At 37.5% G+C, this 21,704-nt stretch overlaps 1 protein-coding gene across 2 annotated transcripts in view; it reads left to right on the plus strand.

Moving 5' to 3' along the window:
* SP3 (Sp3 transcription factor) overlaps window positions 1–21,704 on the plus strand; it is a 36,098-nt gene that overhangs the window by 8,686 nt on the left and 5,708 nt on the right. The window contains exons 4-6 of one of the 2 annotated variants that reach the window (XM_049812202.1): window positions 2,875–2,965; window positions 3,071–4,237; window positions 16,124–16,316. In XM_049812202.1, coding sequence (XP_049668159.1) covers window positions 2,875–2,965; window positions 3,071–4,237; window positions 16,124–16,316 — 1,451 coding nt within the window. Of the gene's footprint in view, window positions 1–2,874; window positions 4,238–16,123; window positions 16,317–21,704 lie in introns of both variants that reach the window. The other variant, XM_049812192.1, reaches the window with a different exon arrangement.

The following is a 21,704-nucleotide window of genomic DNA, read 5'->3' on the forward strand; positions in this document are numbered from 1 at the left end:
GGTTAGAGATCATCCTCAAATGCTCTTTGCCATGCAGGGTGTTTTCATGCTTTAATACTAGTAATTTTGATAGCTGCCAGATAGCTTCTTGAAAGCCTCACCCTCTTTTTGCCCCTCCCTCCTCATGATTCATCTGGTAGTGTCTGATACAGCCAGCTGTAAGAGCAACATCTGAATAACAGCCATTCCATGTACTATGTGTAGTAGTAGTTTCATATCCATGTGCATGGCTAGCCTGGACTGATGAGTGCATCTACTAAAAGAGTGGCTCTGTTGCGCTAAAACCCTTACAGAGCAGGATTTGAGGGAGGATTTCACTTGATCATGAAAAGGTGAGGAGAGATGTGTGCCCAACTTGAAAAGGGCGAAGGCCATTGAATGGCGATATGGAAATCAACGTGTTTGGGGAGGAGAAGAATAACGTAGGTCATCTCCACATCATGAAGGAGACAGGTTCCCTTTGAACTATTTCTGTGGAGGATACTCACATGTATTACGTATGAGTAGGCATAGACATAGTATTGCGTATTAGGTCACTCCAGTTATAGTCTAAACATTCAACATTTGCCTGTGCATAGTCTTAAATCGGTGAGAAATTATATCAGACTTGTAATGGTTCCCATTACTTTATCTTTCACTCTTGTTCTAACAGATACTATCAGCACATTACATTATACATCTATTTTATAATGACACACATTAAACGTACAACAATCATATTTTTGCTTTTGGTATTTTCTGACTGATGTTTACCCATGACTTTTATGGATCTTTTGATACTTTATGAAACCTGCAGTATTTATAGAGTAGTGAATTGAGTAGTTGTGAACTTTCTTAGCAGCATTTCAGCAGCCGGTACCTATGTGTAAACAATGTTAAATGCAAGAGTATAAAGCTAATCTGGTAGCAGAGGAAAATGGAATTTTTTGCTTTTTTCTAGATAAGATGGTGTGATATTGAATATTGCATATTTTTTTCTAATCTCATAAATTATAAGCTTGAAAGACTAAAGGATTTAAATATATTCTTTAAATGAAAAGCTAATGAGTATAAAAGGAAAATAATAAAATGGAATTACCATTACTCCTCTTTCTCTTTCTGATACGTGAAGCATTAAGGCCATAAAATTAATTTTGTTCTGGTGATGCTGTATCTATTTACTAATGAACTACCTGAAAGATTATATATAACTTTAAGGGCAAAAGAAGGCAGGCATTCTTTTTTTATTCACAATTGTTATTTGTACAGCTCTTGAGAGGAATTTAGAACCAAGATGTTTGTTTCCTTATTGGAAATGAAGCTTGCCAAGCACAGTAAAACTTTTAAAATAAGTACTCGGTCTTCATAAATAGAGTATTTTTTTTGTTCATGTAAACATTTTAGTGTCCCAGCTTGGAATAGGATAAGAAAGTGAAAGTAGCAAAGTCCCAGTCTACACTGTGGACTAAATTCACTCGGATGCATGCCGCAGGATTCATTCAGGCTGGCTAAGTCTCAATGCCATATTGGAGAAGAATAAGCTGTGTGCTGTATTTTGCATATCCAGGTTTTATTCTAAAGGACGTCAAGAATGCAGCATGAGAAGGAAGCTGCAATATGCTCCGGTAACTTCCCTACTAGGAGTGATCACAGGATCAGTGCAGAAGGACAAACTAGAGGTTTTTTTTTTTTCTCTATGTGGACTCTGCCAGAGAGACAAAATTTGTTTCACAGAGCTGAATGAGTTTTTAGACAAGTTACTTGCTGCTAAATATTAAGTTATTCTATTGGTTTACTGTAGTGCCATAAAACAGATAAGGAGAAACTTAACTAGACCTTTTTTAGATTGATGGTTGTTTACAATACCAAGGTGGTTGACTACACAAATCTGTGCTAAGCATTGCAGGATGTTAAATCTAATTCTTAATACTCTATTCTGAAAAAGCTCGCTTTGGTAAAGAAAGGTAAGTGCAATTTACCTTTTCTTTACTGAATAAGAAACAAAAGCTTACTACATCAGTCCTTAGGTTCTTCAGTCTTTAACCATCCGGGGGTCTGTTCTGAAACATTGACCTTTTCTATTGTTCCAACTTTGACCTTTTCTATTGTTCCAACTTAATGAAGATAGATTTTTTTTCTCTCTCCCCCCCCCCCCCCCCCCCCAGTGGATATATATGACTAATCCAACTGTGATTTCAGTGTAAAAGTCCTTAGTTTAGATGCCTTCTTCCCTAGTGAAACAGTAACTCATACAAGCTTATAAATACTAGGACTTTGTATTATGTGTAACTTAAACTGAGGCTATCCAATCTTTCCAACTGTGTGACTAAGTCACCTCTTAATACTCTTGGTACTGCTGAGAGTAACAACGTGCACATCTATACCATATATAACACAGAGTCAAAAGGCGATGGAGCTCCAGGAGATACAGGTGACATTGGCTTCACAGCAATTCCTCCACTTCTGTGCAATAGGTGCCGGGCTAGGTAAGGAGCGTAGCTGAGTCCCAGGGTAATCTGGTGATGACAGCTCCAGCAGCCCCTGCCAGCTCCCTTCTTCCCACAGCCAGGGATTTGGATTACCCAGCAGCCCCCACACCAGAATAACCCTGCTGCTGGTCACCTGACGTAGCCATGGCACAGGAGCTGCATTTGACCTGCTCGCGAGCAACATGCAGCTCACGACCCACAGGTTGGTTACCCTGACTTAGGCATTAGCTCACTTACAAAATCTGTATTTCATAGTTCTAATCCGGTTGCTGTTGTTCATATGGGCTGCACTGCATGTTTTCTAGTAGTGTATCAATCTCTAGTGTTGGAACTGCATGACTGTTCTAGCATATAGTCTCTAGGTCTCTTGTTTTAATTTTGTCTTTTCTTTTTTCTTTTTATTCAGACAGGGGATTTGGCTTCTGTGCAATTAACAGGAACTCCAAATAGATGGGAGGTCTTGTCTGCAGCTCCTGCCACTATAAAGGATGAAGCTGGTAATATAGTCCAGATTCCAGGTGCTGCCACAGTAACTTCAAGTGGGCAGTATGTCCTTCCTATTCAGAGTTTGCAAAATCAACAAATCTTTTCTGTTGCACCAGGATCAGATTCGTCGAATGGCACAGTGTCTAACGTACAATACCAAGTAATACCCCAGATCCAGACAGCGGATGGTCAGCAGGTTCAACTTGGCTTTGCAGCCTCTTCTGATAATAGCAGTATAAATCAAGAAACTGGTCAAATTCAGATCATTCCTGGCTCTAATCAAACCATCATTGCCTCTGGAACACCTTCAGCTAATATTCAGAATATCTTATCACAGTCTGGTCAAGTCCAGGTTCAGGGAGTTGCAATTGGTGGTTCGTCTTTCCCTGGCCAAGCACAAGTAGTTGCTAACGTCCCTCTTGGACTGCCAGGAAACATTACTTTTGTACCCATCAATAGTGTTGATCTAGATTCTCTGGGACTTGGCAGTGGTTCTCAAACCATGACAGCAGGCATTAATGCAGATGGGCACTTGATAAATACTGGACAGGCCATGGATAGTTCAGATACTTCTGAAAGGACTGGTGAACAAGTTTCTCCTGAAATTACAGAAACCGCCACTGATAATGACTTATTTGTGCCAACATCATCTTCATCACAATTGCCCGTTACCATAGACAGTTCAAGTATATTGGAACAAAATGCAAACAACTTGACTACAACTAGTGGTCAAGTTCATAGTTCTGATCTTCAGGGAAATTACATCCAGACATCAGTCTCTGATGACACACAGGCTCAGAATATTCAGGTCTCCACAGCACAGCCAATTGTACAACACATACAGCTTCAAGAGTCTCAGCAGCCAACCAGTCAAGCCCAGATTGTACAAGGTATTGCGCAACAGACAATCCACGGTGTGCAAGCAAGTCAAAGTATATCTCAACAGGCTCTTCAAAATCTTCAACTGCAGCTGAATCCTGGAACTTTTTTAATTCAGGCACAAACAGTGACCCCTTCTGGGCAGATAACCTGGCAGACATTTCAAGTGCAAGGAGTTCAGAACTTGCAGAACTTGCAAATTCAGAATGCACCTGGTCAACAAATAACTCTGACCCCTGTGCAGACTCTCACACTTGGTCAAGTTGCAGCAGGTGGGGCATTGACGTCAACTCCAGTTAGTCTAAGCACTGCTCAATTGCCAAATCTACAGACAGTTACAGTAAACTCTATAGATTCTGCTGGTATTCAGCTGCATCAAGGAGAAAATGCTGGCAGTCCTGCAGGTATTTATTTTACTGTTTTTGCAGAAAATTGTTTTTTTATTATTGCATGTGGTTGGTTTAAATGGTGATAATCGTAACATTATTGTCTTGCTGCGGAAGCCTACAAAATACAGTGGGTTAAGTGTAGTGATAATTTTATTTGAAACTACTGTTCCATTAGAAACTGCTGTAATAGTAGAACATAGTCCCACCTCACTTCTTTTAGTATCAGCTTCTGTAACTCCCAGCTGGTCATATTAGTTAACAGCACTTCTAATACAATGTTTATCGGTGCTTATAAGTCTTACTGCACAGAAGATGTGAATACTAAATTGAGAAGGAGGAAACCTGGCTATCAACTACCACTCTTCTATGGCAGCAGTATTGTTAGCATAACCCATTCTTCCCACTCCTGAATAGATGACGTTTTCACGGAAAATCCAAATATTTCTGTTGATGCAGTTTTTTTCCCCTGACCCCCTAAGGTGCTGTTGTTCATCTGCCGTTTTGTTAAATTCGTTTCCTACTGATTTAATATCAGTGTAACTATGATGTACAAAACTCATGTAAGCAGAAGTGAAACAAGCATGTAAATATCAAAATGGAGGCTGTGCTTAAGAACATAAGTGAATTTCTAGTACTACTTATTTGCATTATGTTTCAGAATGTACAATTGTTAATGATAAACATCACAGTGTGTTTTATCTCTGTAAGCAAGGAAGAAAAGCTATTTTCTTAAAATAGGTGTTTCTTAATGTGAGGAAAAAATAAACATACCTGTTTATTTTTGGTAACTTTGATAAAGTGCATTCCAAAGTTCAGGGTGTAGCTACCTAAAAGAAAGAATGAGAGGTGATTGAGGTTCAAGACATTTTGCTGAACTGGAAGCCATTTAATCTCATCATTGCTGGGTTGTGCCCAGGCTAGTTATGAGGAGCAGAGTGAGCCATAGGGGTAATTTGGGAGGGAACTGCTACACAAAGTAGCTTGGGAATCGCTGTTTTACTATAATCATGTGATCCAAGGGTCTGGTTCATTAAGATACTGAAGCATAAATGTTTAAGTAAAACATAAATGTTTTGTACTGTGTGCCTATTGAGCATGTGAGAAGAATGCAATATTAAGTGAAGAGTGCCTAGAGGAGCTGCTGAACTGGGTTTATTTCAAAAGTCTGCTGATTATAATACTTACATAGTTACTGATATTGGTATAGTCTATGTCAGGAAGCTTGCTTTCCCTTTGGAATCTGAAATTTTAATTTAAAATAATAAGCTGGGATTTTTTTTACTTCATTTTGTTTTGGAAGTGACTTCTGTATTATGGACTTAATCAAGGCAAAGTTACCCAGACCTAGATAAGCCTGCTTCTTGTTGGCCTGTAGGCAACGGCACAAAACAGATGAATGTGCTGTTCACAGCATTTGCTCTGCTGGGTAATCTTTATTCTTAAATTTTCTATTTCCAGTGACCGCAGAAAGTCTTGGTTTGTCTGTATCACACCTTGTTACCTATCAGGACATGGGGTATAGACATTAGTAACAAAAAAGCAGGTATTGTGCATGATAATACAGCTAAACTCAGATGTCAGAATCCAGCTCTTGGAAGAAGGGCCCTGTGGATAATACAAAATACAAGGAGGATGACAACTTCTTTATTTCTGAGATTTATATTTGGCATAGGATCATGTAGATAATGTTATTGCTTGTGGAGTAACAGCAGAAGCTTGAGAAGAAACATAGAAAGGAAAAGGAGAGAGGAACCAAAAGAAAAGACACATGAACAAGAAGTTGAGCCTGCTGTGTATATTAGTTTGTCTATTGATGGTCCTTGAGAGTGTTTTAATGGTGGTTCATAATAAAATGCAAGGGAGCATTCTTAACTGTATTTTCCTGTGAGGAATTTCACATGGGAAGGGAACAGAGTAAATGGGATATATGAAATGTGATTAAATAGGTAGAAGCAGTAGATGAATAGCAGAAACTACTGCCTGAAGTGAATAGCTATAAACACCTGGTTATATAAAAGATAGGGTGGAGATTTATAGTGACATTTTCCTACTTGCCTAGGAAGAGTAAATGGACTGGAAGGTATTAAAACTGCCATCCCCTAAATTTGGGGAGAATTTAATTGGCCCCTCCTTTATGTTACAAGAAACTCACTTTTCCAAAGTAACGATCAACGTGAAACTGCTTCTAACTAACAGAATCAGAATTATCTGATTGACCTTCAGTGTCTTTTCCATATGCATCTGGTATTTTGTCTATATCGAAGTTGTCTGGGATAATCTTTTTCAGTGATGTTCCTCCCCTTCTTATTTATAACCCCTTACAAGATGGTATGGCACCCTTCTTGAGGTTGAAGAATAAATATGCAATTAGAAGCAGATCGTAAAATTGTAAAAAAAATGTTTGCAGTCAAAACTGTATTGTTCTTCTGATCTGCAAATGAGGAAAAACAGTTTAGTTTTAAACTGAATGAGGAAGGTATGTGGAAGTGACAGCAGAATGAGAGAAGTTAAAGCTAAAGGGTGAGAGGCTACTTGATTCCTCTTTTCTGCAAATTGCCAACAAGCTTTGAAGCAAGATAAGAAAGGTTTCCCTGTATTTTCTCCCCGCAGCCCAGGTGACGCACTTCCTTCCATAACAAAGACAACTGGGCTGTATTTGTGTTTTCATTTAGCAAAACTTTTCTACCTGAGGCAAAAATAAAAAGAACATGTTCCTAGTCTTCCATCAGAGAGATGGTTGGTAATTATCTGAAGTCCAAATAATGTAGATCACTGTTTTAGCAGTGTAGCTGTGAAAACTGTGGGTTAGATTTTAGATTTTGGTAGCTACAGCCCATTGTGTGAGAGGTGTTCAACCAAGCCTCGCTTCCCAGGTAAGCAGCAGGGGACATCTTTACTGTCCTCATGAGTGTGCCGGCGGAAAAAGTGTCCTCCCCTAGGTCCTACATTTTGTTTAAATAATGGAAAGTCATCACAACCCTCAACCAAAGCTAATAGCTTTGTTCAGTAAATCCACAGGTTTCTTTGAAAAATGTCCAGAAATTATGCTTCTACCAAAATGTCCACCCAGGCATACATATGCAGAGATTTCCATTGCACTGAATTTGTTCTGAAAGTCTTGGCTGAGCTTTTTTTTATTTTACAGTGTTTATTAGAGCTCACATTCTTCCTCATTGTGCTTAGTGTTGCCTTGTGGTAGAGAAGAGAAGGGTATTGGTTAGTCATAGCTGAAACTTTCTTCAGCATTGCTTTTCAAAACAAAAAGCTATATCAAATAGTATCTACATGTTAAACACTGGCAAAGAGGTGTCTTTCTCACCTGTGTTCTGTCTTCAGTCTGCTGGTCTTAAGAGGAAGTTAAACCTGAGAAAGCTCTACTCCTTTTGTTGGCAGTTTGTAATAAAATACTGCATTGTGTGTAACAAAAAGAGCCATTACACGCACGCACAGTTCACGTTACTCTTTAGCAACTTACCTGTTCAAGAAAGGTATTTATTTTTATCAGCATGTTTAGATTTCTTCTTCAAACATTTCATATAGAGTAGCATTCCTTTTGGAAAAATACAGGGTACTGAAATGTACCAACTTGGTTTTAATGTTTGTGATCCTATAAGTTTCGTCAATTTCAAACAATTTTTAAGTTACTGGAATTTTTTTTTTTCCCCAAAAGCCATTGTCCAGACAAAAGAGACTTAACAGTGTTAATCAAAATCTAATTGTAATAGCATCTCAGATAATTGATTAATGTACTGAACCAGTTTTGGATTTGTTATTTCCTGAAAAAAGGCAATTTTACCAGGTCTTGTCCAAGTTGCTTAACTTTTTATAAGATGCTGGATGCATTTTTTGTTTTCGTGCTACTGGAATAGTCCAAAGAAGTACCTGAAGAAACTAGCAAGTGATCTGAAAGAAAGTGGCATTGGCTTGAGAAGGGACTTTGCTGCTTATCAACCCAGACACACCCAGCTGGAAGATTCATTTATTTAAAAATAAAAAAAACTACAAACAGTTTTCCAGGTTGGTCTACAGTTGGAATAAAGTCAGAGAGATTCCTTTCAAGAGTTGACTAAAAGTGCCACTGCAGAACTAAGCTCTTCATTTCTGCATCTTTCTTCCCACCTCCTCTGCAGGAGTATACACAACTACTTAACGGACTCATCTGCCTGCTGCCGTTGAAGCTTACAGTCATGCCTGTTGATGAACTTAAACCAGTTGATAGAGTGGGAGTGGTTGGCTATTTGTGGTGGGGACTTCATTCCATTCCTGCCAGAACCTGAAGTCTTTATCATGCTGAAGTAATTTAGCTATTCTAAATTTGGCCAAAAAATTGGCTGACAATTTTCAAGGTAAATAGTTGCCCAGGTGACAACTTATCTTTCATCTGCTGGTATCTTGTGAGGCTTTGGTCTAACATCTGTTAGGTAAAACAGTCTAAACCCCCAAACAGACAAAATTAAAAATGGAGTATTTACAGTTTTACTTGCAGAGATGGTCATTTCAATGTTTTAATGCTTCTGGTGAAGTACTGCAGAATGCTACTTAAAGCATAGCTTTCTTCTGGCATCTAGAACTTTATAAAAAGTTCTGGCTGGTTTTTAGTGTTACACAACTTAGTTATTTCACTTTCTTTTTTAAGTTCCAGTTTTTAACCTTATTAATTTTACTTTCAGTTATGCACTTTTTCCTTCTAAGGCATTCTTTATACCAGGATTTTGAGAGAAGGGCATGGTGGTGTTATGAAATTGAGTCTGATTATTAAAAAAAGTCTTATGAAATGCATAAAGTAAACTGAAGCAATGATGTTAAGTAAATATTTTCATTTGACAACATCTGTTTTGGGCTATCCCGTTTACATTTGAAGCATTTAGTTTGCATGTTTTAAAATAAAAATAGTTAAAAACAATTCCCTCACTGTTTTTTTTTTTATATGAGAAATTAAATTGGAAACTGACAAATTTAAGTTAGTGCAGGAATTAGCTATTCATGTACCAATCTTGTGTAAATAGTTTGCCTTCAACATGCTTAAATTACATTCCTTATTTTCTCATCATTTTCAAAAGAAATTAATAAAATGTGAAAGAATTAGACAATCATGCTTGTATGTGTTTCACAATCTTGCTTGTAACAGCATATACTCAACTACCTCACTTCAAGTCTAAGAAAGTTTGCATAACTTCAGTTAGTCTGATTACTACTTTAATGTAGTATCTACTGCTGTGGAATAGAACTGCGTTTTTCTTCAAATTCTTGAAAAGATTGAATTGTCACATCCTTCCTCTGTGTCTGTACTTAATGTGCTTTTCTGCTCTGTGTTCCAAAACAGCTCAGAGTGTTGTAATTCATTTTCTTACAGCCCATGACGGTGAGGTGAAACTTTGTTGTATGTAACTCTTATGTGAATATTCTGTCATGTATGCTGGGTATCTGGTGATGCAACTTAGATTCTTAAGGTTAAGGAGGTTAGCCTGAGTTATCTTAAGCTCAGCTATCCTCAGGATGTTCACAAAAGAATATATTCTCAAGTTTCAGGTACGCGTTCCTTTTTCATTTTTCAGATCCCCTTTTTACAAGATACTCCTGAAGCAAAAGGATAACTCTCTTATACCTGTGGGGATGTATGGCAAGTATCCATGAAGTGAAAGAGGCAAGGGATTTTATTTCCAGTACTGCTTCAACTTAAAAAGAAGACTGGAAACTCATCCTCTGTCTTTTTGCAGTCTCAGCACTTTAGGTCCATTGTTTCAGGTTCTGTGCAGTTTTCTTGCCTTTTGAACCTCTTGGCAGGATCACATACTTTGATTTTGATCTCTCAAGCTAACTTGTCAGTATCTGAAGTTTCTACCAAGGACAATGGCAATCTTTTCCTAATGCCAGGAATGCTCACCAGGATCCTAGTTGTGACTGCCCTCTTGAAGATAAGGCTGGGTTGTAGATGGGTTGTCTTTCGCTGCTTGTAGAAGGCATGTTTTTTTAAAAGGTAGTAATTTTTAAGGACAAAAGGGGGAAAAAATATACATTGTCAGTGACATGTTTATCATACAGAAATGATAGTTCTTAATCTGCATTTAAACTTCATGCCAGTTTTTAATCCATATATTCCATGTATGTTTTGTACTTCATTTTTCTCAAAATGTTTTACTGTATCCTAATAAGTCACTTGCTGTGCAGAACTCTCAAGTATATTACATCAATAATGGTGTCATCATTGATTTAAAAAAAAAAATTACTTTTGAATCTAATTGTTCCCGTAATCCCATTTTGAGTGGCATTAATTCTTCCCCTACTTCTTTGAGTCTTTTTTTACCCTTTTTCAGTATTATCACAGTGCTAGCTTTTTTCTAACCCACTGGAGCATTCACATGGTCAAAGGCTTGCAGCATTAAAACTGCAGAGAGCTCTTCAGCCTTCTCTTAAAATTATTGAATGAAAATTATCCTAATCTGTTGATTTATTAAGTATTTATTTCAATAGCTGTTTTTACATCTTCCTGACTTACTGTCAGTGGGAAGTTTTTCATTCTCATCTAGTGATAGGACCATTATTTGGCTTTTACCTAAATACAGAACAGAAATACTTGTTGAACAGTTCTGCCTTCCTGAATTACTGCTGACAATTCTGTTGTTGACCCTAGCAGCAGTCTAATACTCTTTTATGTAGGAATACTTAACCCCACTGGTCACAGAATTCTCTATGTCCTCCTGCAGTTCATGGATTCTTCTATATTGAGCATGATCAACTCTTCTTCCCCCTTTCTAGTTATCCCCTCTTATATTTTCAACTATGGGAAAAAAGAAAAAAATAAGGGCATGCTGCAGCAGGCATTACTGTCCATAAGAATCCAAAATCTTGAGAATCTGTAGACAACACATCTCAAAGAACTGCAGTTACTGTGGGGTAAGTAACTGTTCTTTGATGTATAATATGTGTTGTGGTAGCGCTGACTTAAGTACTTTCGTCATTCAAATTTTTAAAAAATCAGCTTACAGTAATGCATAGGATCACTTGGAAGTACAGTATGTGGCATTTCTTGCAAGAAAAGAATCTACAGCTCCACTTTTAATAATTTTGCTGGTACCGCTTAAATACTGTGAGGTCCTGCTATTAGACTTGGACACAACAATTGTTTTCCTCAGAAACTTAAAATCTGATTTAGAGCTATTGAAACTAGACGACAGTCTTTTCTTCTGAGCTGAGGTTCACAGGTATTTCAAGATGACATTCTGTAGTGTATCTTCTGTTGCCTTGTAATTTACTACATAATAAAAATGCCTAAATTCACACTTAAGTTTTGGGGAGCAAATCAGAGTAGAAATCATTAACCTTGTTGAGCTCCTGTCTGAAAGACTTGCACAGCTGGCCAATTAGTAGGAAGAGTTTAATTTAGATAGTTTTGTTTAGGAAGCTTAGTTTAGATGGGAATGAATAAAGAGAGTGTCTAAGAAAGTTGAACATCTTTATTAAAGCTTCCTCACATCCAGAGATTAAGGCAAGATGAGTCAAGATACTGAGGGAATGTGGGTTGCACTGTAGAGAAAACTGAAAACAAAATTAACAAGAAAAAGATGGGAATTTACATCTGTTTTCTTGGGAGGGGTGGGAAGGGAAGCATCTATTTGGAAAAATAAATGAATAGGCATGACTGATTACAAGACGTTGAAAGTACAGACAGTCAATTTGTGATGCTGTGAGGAAATTGGTGTGAAGGTATGTGCAGTGCTGCTGCAAATCTGTTTTCAGTTGAAAGGCCGTATTTCTGCTTTTCAGATCAGGAACTTGTAAAGTTTAGCTGAGTGAAATGGCAGGGTGGCTTTCAGCATCTAGGAAAAGCAGCTGAACTAGAAGCCTGCAGTTTGGAGACAGTTACAGGTAATGTTAAGAGTGCCTTTATGTGACATTGTGCAGAGGCAGATAAATCAAAAAATTAAAGGGCTGGCATAGTTCTTAATGAAGCGTTTTTGCACTGCATCGTCCTCCCTTCCTAGTTTGTTTCTGTGGCTGTTGGTAAACTAATAGCGTCTGTCATAGATGAAGAAAAATTTTCTTCAAGTCCTAGTTGAAACAGACCAAGATAGAACATGAAGCTTAACTGTTGCATTCATCTGATACATGGTGAAGTAGGTAAATGACCTGGCTATATCAGTGGGCAGCAGTAATTCACACTAGATTATAGTTGAAATGTACTCAAGAATAGTTTAAGCTGTATTTACATCTGCATAGTTTCATCCTGTCAGTTTAGTTATTATTCTCTGAAGCGCTTTCAATAAATCTCTTAGTTATTGTTTTTATTTGCCAAATACACTTAAACTTGCTGCATATTGTAGTCAGCTCTGGGCTTTCTGTGACTATGAAATACTACCTTTGGAACAAAATTGTACACCAAGATCCCAATTTCCATCCTCTAGAGGAAAGCAAAACCTAAAACAAATCTAGCTCACTAGATACCAAGAAGAACTGGAAGAGAATATATGGTTTTCAGAATCAGTAGGCAGTTTGAAACCGTATCTGTCTGAATTTCCCTTTCATACTTACCTAGTACTAGGTGTTGAACTTAAGAAATAAGGGCATACAGAAATTTGAAAGCATGACAATAAAATAGTAGTAAAGAAAACGTAACCTTCATTTAGCCTGTATTTAATTGGTAGAAAACAAAAGTTGCCTCAAATTTACCAATGTTTGCATTGGCTTGTCGTGACTTCAGGGATTATGCAAATTTTTTTAGGCCCAATTTTTTGCAGAGTATGTGTAAAACCTGGTATTCTGTCAGTTGAGGCTGAATTAGAACAGAGCACATCCAGAGGAACACCAAGGGAGAAATGTGGAGTCATTGCTATCTATATGAATTTGCATAATCTCCAGTTCTATTGCACTGGAGAAGACTCTTATCTTTTGCTCTTCTCCATGGTTTGCCCCTTCTACTCCTTCATTTTCTTACTGTTTAAATTACAGTGACATCCCCTCCTCCCCCAAAAAATAATGATGGAATTTTCCCTCATGCAATAATGTAAAACTTACTTGGAGGGCAACAGACTCATTGGTTCTAAGGACCTTGTTAAGGCAATCAGATTCGCTACGGGATTTGATACAGTCCACTCCCTGATATACTGCATCCTGGAGAGGCATTTTGGTATTTATTTCGTATTTTGGTATTTATTTAATTTTGTTTTATTTAAAGTATAATCTACATAATTAGGTATTAAAAAGTCCTGCCTGTAAATTGGCAGTTCACATTGTACTTTTCTGTGTGCCTGGAGTAGAAGATGGTCCTTCTGAGGAATACCTAAAGCAATAGCTACACTTTTTGCCTTGCCAAGATAACCAGGAAGAGCACAAAATTACATACACAGTACTACTTTGACTTCATTTCAGTTTTGCATTTTTAAAAATAATACCATAAACTATTGTTTGTCTATGCAAATTGTTATTTCTTCCAGTATCCTCAACTCTTAGGAGTGTTTTGTCTGTCCCTCTTTTTTTGTCCAAATAATTTTCTCATTTATGTCTCCACCATTATTAAACTATTATGAGCCTTTGTGCTGCTGCGATAGTGGTGGTGATTGGGAGGGACTGCAAATAGAGAGATGCTGATGAAAAAAGTGGAAGGAACTCATAATGAAGGTTTGCAAAGTGGAACAAACATTGCATGAGTTGAAGGTATAAAGTCCTGGATACTGGTATGTAGTAAGAGACATTTGGGACATGTTTCTATTGTTAGGTGTATCTCTGTTATTAGAGTGTGAATTTGGTGTGTCAGTGTAACAGAAGAAATCATATGTTATATGGAATGTTTGACTTCAGTAGTGGAGTTGGGTCTTGGGTGCACAGATCCATACCCTAATTTGATCCATTGATCTTTGCTAGGACATGTTGATATCTCTTTTGAAGTATGTGTACAGTGCTAACTGGATTCAGCTGCTGACTTTACAAACTCACTATATGCCAGTGTCTAACGTTAGTAAGTTCATAATGAAATTCTCTTCTTAATACAGTGTTTTATTTTATTAACATTACTTTAATTCTTATTTTAAATAAAACCAGAATTTATACAATGTATGTTTTGTGGAACATTTGATTGGTAAAAGAATTTTGAGTACAATGCATAACATATCCGGTCCTAAAGAACTGCTTGGAGGCTTGAACTGGCCTGTGCTGGCAGCCTTGCCACTTTGCTGTATTCAGTTTCCTATTATGTGCCCGTTGCATAAGAGTAAATTAGGCTTTTGCCTTATTCTAAAATTGCTGTAAGTGAATGTATTAGTATACTTAATAGTATCCAATTTGAAAGATCAATTCTATAAACTCTTCTTGTGCTGTGTAGTGTTTTAATCTTTGCTAATGTAAAATGAATTTTATATATAAAAAGTATATACAAATTATTATAGATAATAAAATTATTTCATAGGTGAATCTCAGAAAATGACTTAATTGGGCAGGAAAGTTAGTTTGATGGCTAATACAGAAGACTAGAAGTCACCGCAGAGGTTTTCTAGGTTTTTGTGTGAAAGATACTTGTAATGTTGGCTGTCTGAAATTCTGAACTTCTTATGGTAACAGTGAAGCTCAGTGTGCAGGTGACTTGGGACAAGCTTACCACAGTAGTTCTGCTGAATGTTACCACATGCATAAAGAGCCAGCAAAAGTGGGTGTGCTAGCTCCTGGATTCCCATAGCTCAGAGACTGTCATATTCATGCAAACTTAATTTCTAGCATTGACTTTTGCAGCCAAACCAGATAAATATTCTAGACTTCCTTGTTTCTGACCTGGAATTCTCTTGCCAATGTGGTGGTTTCCTAGAGAATTATTTTAACTTTAGTTACATCAGTGATGTGGTTTACAGCACAGTCCTGCAAATGGTTATACATGTGCAAGTAAAAGGAAGGCAAACTGTGGTGTTGGGAAAGACCGGACGGAAACTTTATTAGCACCAAGCAAATTTTTGTGTGTAGCTACATCCTTTGTCTCTAAACAGATGAATGCTGGACATGATTTGAAAGGTAGACCAGGTAACTTACTCTTTATATGTTTTATCATTAATGTATCTCCTGATCTCTACTGAGGTAGGATGCTGTTTATGATCTGACACAGCACAGTTTTTGTTACATTTTATCAAGCAATCTGTGCAGCTTTGTCTTCATTCTACAGATGATGGCTGATGCACTGACTCCCAGAAAGAATTTAGAGTGGCCGCAGTCCTCAGTTAAGGTTTCAGTGTTTGAGTGGGGTTTGATAAGGATACAATCTACATGATAACTGCAGTTTGTTCTACATTGTTCCCTAAATGTTTTTTTCTCTATGTATAGTGGAAAAAGCATAAATTTGAGGTGAGAAGGGGAAAATGGAACAAAGCCATGAATATTTTTTTTTGTTTTCCTTGGATATCTTGGTCGTTCTTAGGTCAAAACCTTTTATTTAGTTGATTTCTCATATTACTTCATATATCACTGTGCATACTGAAAACTTCTGAAAATCATCCAGAAAAGCTGTTTCTACTACATGTCACATTAATTGAGAAATCCTGTGGAAACATAAATGGCTATTCAGGATCATTTGAAACATGCGTTTATGTTTTTTTTCAACCTCTGTCCAACCTCTGGTTCCTCTGTTTTTCCCCAAGTTTCAAGCAAGCAATATCCTCCTGGTGACAGCAATCCCTACCAAGAACAGTTCAAACTTAAACTTTAATACTTCGTTATAGCTTGTCTTTAACTTTGAAATGTATAGTAAGATAAACTTTTAAAATACATTACAGGTTACAAGGGCACAGAAGCAATGTCAGTATGCACTGAAGGATGTTGACTTTTGACTGACATAGTGCTCCCAACAGTAAAAAGATTTGATCATTATGGTTTCCTTCTCTCTATTTAATGGGCTACTTATGGATCTGTGTTTGTTCTTTTCCTCAGATATTAGGATTAAAGAAGAGGAGCCTGATCCAGAAGAGTGGCAGCTCAGTGGTGATTCTACATTGAATACCAATGATCTAACACATTTGAGAGTGCAGGTGGTAGATGAAGAAGGGGACCAACCACATCAAGAGGGAAAAAGACTGAGACGAGTAGCTTGCACATGTCCCAACTGCAAAGAAGGTGGTGGAAGGTATGTAATGTTTAGTGTCATGTAATGGATGTAATGATGAAAACAAATAATGTATGAGGAAAAAAGGAGCCTTAGTTAACAGCAGTAGTCTGCAGTGAGAGAAAACTAGAGGCTTATGCAAAAGAGCTTATGCAACAAAGGACTGCCACCTTTATTTCTGGGTTTGCAGATGGACAAGCAGATTATTCCATCCTCTCTGAGTAACTGCATTGAGATTAACAGGAAAAATCTGGAGTTAGATGCCACCTAGTACAAGTGAGGGGGGTAGACCATTGCCCTAAATAATATGAAAATGAAATATTTTGGAATATGCATATCCGTGATTGGCTTCCTATCATATGTCAAGGACTTGATTAAATTCTGCGTTCCTGCATTTCCTTACTGATTGAGCATTTTTCCACAGTTTGATTGCTTTAGAGTGTTACAGAAATACAGTTATCCTGGTTTTCTTATTCACTGGTTTCCTAAGAAAAACAAGGTTTGTATAATAACTCTAAATACCAAATTTTGAATTGGCTGATTGTTTTCAGTCAAAGTTAGTGGAGATTTGGCTAACAAAGAGGTACTAAGTAAAACTTTGGGGCTGCATAGGAAGCCATGTTTTATTATTCTACATCTCATGAAAGTATTCTTCAGCTTTTTGTTACTATAAAGATTTTATTCTATTCCAAAATGCTTCGTTTTAAACATCTCTATTATGGATATAAGAGAGGAAGTAGGGATAATAGGCTGCCTTTTACAAGTGAAAATATTTAGGTGTATTTGTGCTTGATATAATTGTGCAGGGGCTTCTTTCCAGTACACTAAAATTTGTCCATTTTGATAATAGTTTCTTCCCGAAAGTGGAAATCTCTATTTATGTGAGAACTACAGTGTAAATTACTGAGTTATCTTTAAAGAACCTGTCAGTGTCCTATGGCTCTAAGAGTTCTAATAGTACTGACTGAATATGTCTGTTGTCAAGTCTATTGCGGGGTTTTTGCTGTATATTCTATATACCTTCTTTGCAAGCACAGAGAGATAATATCTTAGGCAGCCATGCTGGGTAAATATTAAGTGTTTAAGACAAATACACTTTCATACATTTACATCACAAATGAAGCTAGTGATAATATCTGCAGCTAAGGTTATACAGCATCTTTGTCCATCAGCTTCCTCTTGTTAAATTCCTATGTGTAGTTCACCAAAACCTGGCACAGACATTTTTAAGTACTTGGTGAACCTTGGGTCTGCCATGAAGATCTGCCCAAAGTACACCCTGGGTTGAGATTTGCTTCAGTCTGGGAGAAAACTTTGAAAATGTGATTTGCACTGGCTGTACACTTAGGAAACACAGAGATTTCACATGTTCCATCTTCCCTCGTGCTCTATTCCAGTCTACAGTGGCTTTAATTTAGAGACATCTTTACTTTAAAATCCTCTTCCTTCAAAGTTGAGTTGCTATAACACCAAATTTTAAAGTTGAAGCCCAAGAGAGAATCTTTTTGAGAGATGGTTTTGATGAAGCCTGAAGAAGAGCTTAGTCTGACTGAAACTCAGATATGGGAATTTGGGAAGGAGTTGAGATAAGTGCTAGGACAGAGTTTACATAGGTAAGAATCTGAAATCCACTGTAAATGAAGGACTGGACACATCAAATGTACAAAGTAAGTAGGAAAACTAGGACAGGAAGGCAGGATGTGAGAAGAATTAGAACTGGAATAGAAACAGGATAATGAAGGAGACAATGGTGGGGAAACAGAAAAAGAGTGAAAGTGCCTACAGTTGCTAGAGCAACTTTCCCACTGTAATGGAGAATTCCTTCAGAGTCTAGCAAAAAGGAGTAAGCCTACTTGGAGGAATATTTTCCTTTTTCCTCTGATACATGTTTATCATGTCCCATAGCTGCTACAGTTACTTATTTATCTCTAGTGCTGTAATTCTGAGTTCTGATTTGTCTTTCAACTCCACTGACGACTCATGGAATTTCAGATAATAGGACATTTGGTTTTATAAATTTCTTCAGATAGCATCCACAATTCTTAAAATGATGTTAAGGTTGCAAAACTGAAAACTTGGAAGTTGGCAAATGCCTAAGTTAAGATATCCTGGGCAACTTTAATTTAATCCCTTGTGCTTATGCATTATAATTTTGTTTCTAATTACATGACTGCATACTGTTTTTTTCACATGACCCCAATGCCATTCAGCATATAGGATGGATGTACAGCAAGTGAATCAGGGCTGTGTAATGATTGGCACCTGCTTCACTTATTGCAGAAATTGGAAGGCATTTAGGGAATGAGATACGGGACTGCAGCAACAGGGCTCTGAAGTTTTGGAGGTATTTGTCTATCCACCCCACCTTTTCCACTGCAGAAGTACTGAGTTCATTCCTGTAAAGAAGTCGATTGAGCTGAATTGTGAACATTTACAGTACTCTAAGAAAATATGCTTCTGCTATTTTGAACTTGACGCCTCAAGCTGGTTGGTGTTTCACAATTTTGGCCTTAATCTCCTTCTGCCTTATATTTGGATGTATGAAATGTTTGTACTGGTTCAAGTTCACTATAAAGGAGTGTTGCAAGATGATAAATTCATTAATGTTTGTGAACTGCTTAGACACTGAGTGTTGTGAGTACCCATGATGAGGAAAAGAAAAGCCTGGGGAAATGAATAATTCTGTATTTAAGATAGTACTTAACTAATATGTAACTAGTAATACAAGAAAAGCACATTAAATCAGTATGAAAAAGCTGAATAGCATTTCACTCAATGAATACTATCCTTCCTGTGCACTGAGCGGGGTAGGAGAAGGTGGTACATGGCTTCACATATGCAGACTTCATCATAATTTCATCTTTTGTGTAGCCTTTGGCATTTCTTGTCTTCTCTGTTCTCTGGATGCAAAGGGGAGTTGAGGGGTTCTTGCTGCTTTTTGTTGTTGGCTTTTGTTGGCTTTTTTTTACTCTCGATACAGAATTAGTCTTTGCAGTCTTGAAAGGAATTCTATTCATACCAGTCCTGTGAAGTAGGAAGCCACTATTATCTTTACCTTACTTGGCAGGGGGAAGGTAGGAAAGGAACAGGATGATGTGTTAGATATGTAAATTAAAACCTTGTAACCTCAATCTTATATAGTAAATGGGGGATAAGCAAATGGAGGGGAGGGGAGAGAGAGAGATGTACCTCAAAAGAAACTCTGATCCCAAACAGGCTGTATTAGGCTTCTAGTTAGGGTGTCTGAAGTTAAGTGGAGCTTTCACTCTCCTCTCAATTACATCTGGAATTACACTGAGATGTAACTACTACTGTCTGGATCTATAGAGGAACAGTGCTTCTAAGTACCATTTCAGGTACGTAACTCTAAAAGACACGTTCTGAAAATAACTAATAAGTGTATGTTTTACCCTTGAAATACTTGATGTTCCTCCTGGAAGTACTGCTGGACTGAAAGTCCAGTTACTCATTGGATAAAGGTGTCTCCTGCTGAAACCGTTGCATTCTCCATGGTTACTGAGAAATGTGGTTTCCAGTCTTTATAAAGCTAAAATGTACTATGAAAAAACTTAAATAGTAATTGATTTGAAGGCTCCAGTTGAGGAGTAGGCCCGAGTCGTATCCTTTTACTCAGTGATGATGGTTATTGGCCAGTGCAGCACAAAAGGCTTCTTAGCATGACGTGTTAGGGCATACTGCCAGACTGTCACAGCTGCAAAGTGTCCAGATAGAATTTGGCTTATATCCAGTTAGTTTAGAACACACATGAAGCAAACATGCAGATAGATGCCTATATGAAGCTGTGTAGAATAAATACACATAGTCGTTCACAGTAGTCTTGCGGATTTTGTTCTGTGAATCCCTAACTTTCTCCTCACTTTGAACTTCGGAGTCCACTAAGGAACTCTGTCACCAGTTAGGTGAGGTGCTTAGAATTATGTATGCTACATTGCCTATGCACAGTAAGCTGACCATGAGTTGAACCTTGGTTTCCTTCAGTCTAGACCAAAGGTGCAATTAAGCAATTTCAAATGATTGACTTAGGAATCTGAAAATTATTCTAAGGGAATTCTGATGTGATTTCATGTCATTTGTATCACATTTATGTATTGTATCATGCATAGTTACAAAATATTTGTACTGATTATTGTAAAGGGGAAGACGATAGTATATTTCAAGGAGGTGTGAGGATGAAATACCAAATACAAAAAAAATATTCTATATACAGAGTATATTCTTCAATGCAGAAATACATTTTGTTATAATAAATGCAGGCTGAGCACTTTTTAGGGTTACATGGATTTGGACAGGCAAATAAAGACACAGGATGGTGGGATCCAGTGAAGAATTCTTTCAGTTACTAAGACTATATAATGGAGAAAGAGCCATGGGTGTTCCTTTGCCTTGCACTGCAATTGCTGGATGCCTTGAGCCACCAAACAAGAGGACCTGAAGTAGAGCTGTCTAGAACTGAATCATTAGGTGAAGGTGAACATAGAGCCTGAAAACTGTGGAACTGGTTGCAGTAAGGCAAAAGGAGGAACACAAAAATTTCTTCCTTGGAATTCGGGGAGCTGGGTGTTTTGGGCTGATAGATGAATGCTATTGGAACTGTTACAGGTACAGTGAGTTTTGTGTGGTGGCCTAGCCATCTGCAGAGGCTGAGAAACCAGAAAAGAAAGGGGGCAATCTAAAGACATTTTGCTAAATGCCTTTGAGATTGGCTGAATGTTCAAAACTTGTGAAGCTCTTCCATAGGTAGCATAGTACAAAGTTAAATGCTTGACATTACAGTTAATTTTGCTTTTTAATCTTGGCTTGACAGAAGGCCATGGAAGAGTGTGAACTTGACAGTTTAGATGTAGCAAAGCTTACCAAAAATAGATGTTTCAGCTAAGGTAGGAGATGTAAAAAAGGCAGTGTTTGTCGTGGTCCGAAGTGATCTGCTTTTGGGATATTTGAAAAAGGAAAATTAAGTCAAAAGTATTCTGCCAAGTGTAATAATGACGGAAGAGCTTAAGATGTCAGGTCAGACGTCAGAGAATTTTTTGCATGAAACTTACAAACAAGCTGGATGAAAGAGACAGGTGAAATTTCTGTGAGGCTAAGGATTGGTGGGTGGCAATAAAACCAAAAAAAATTAGATAGATAAGCAGAATCTCTTCTGTCACCATAACCATAGGCTCATGAGTCTGCTGCTACCACAGCAGTGTCAAAAGCCTTCCAGACTCTCTACTTCTACTGCCATTGAATTTGCTCTGAAGTCAAAACCTACATTGTCATGACAAATAATTAGTATGTAAAAGTGATAGATTTTTTTCTTCTGAGATAAAATGACTAATGAAGCACTATGAAGATTGCTCTGTATTGAGACTTCTTAGAAACATTTTCTAGGACTTAACTAGATTT

This window comes from Accipiter gentilis, chromosome 1, assembly GCF_929443795.1.
Source record: "Accipiter gentilis chromosome 1, bAccGen1.1, whole genome shotgun sequence".
Taxonomy (NCBI): domain Eukaryota; kingdom Metazoa; phylum Chordata; class Aves; order Accipitriformes; family Accipitridae; genus Astur; species Astur gentilis.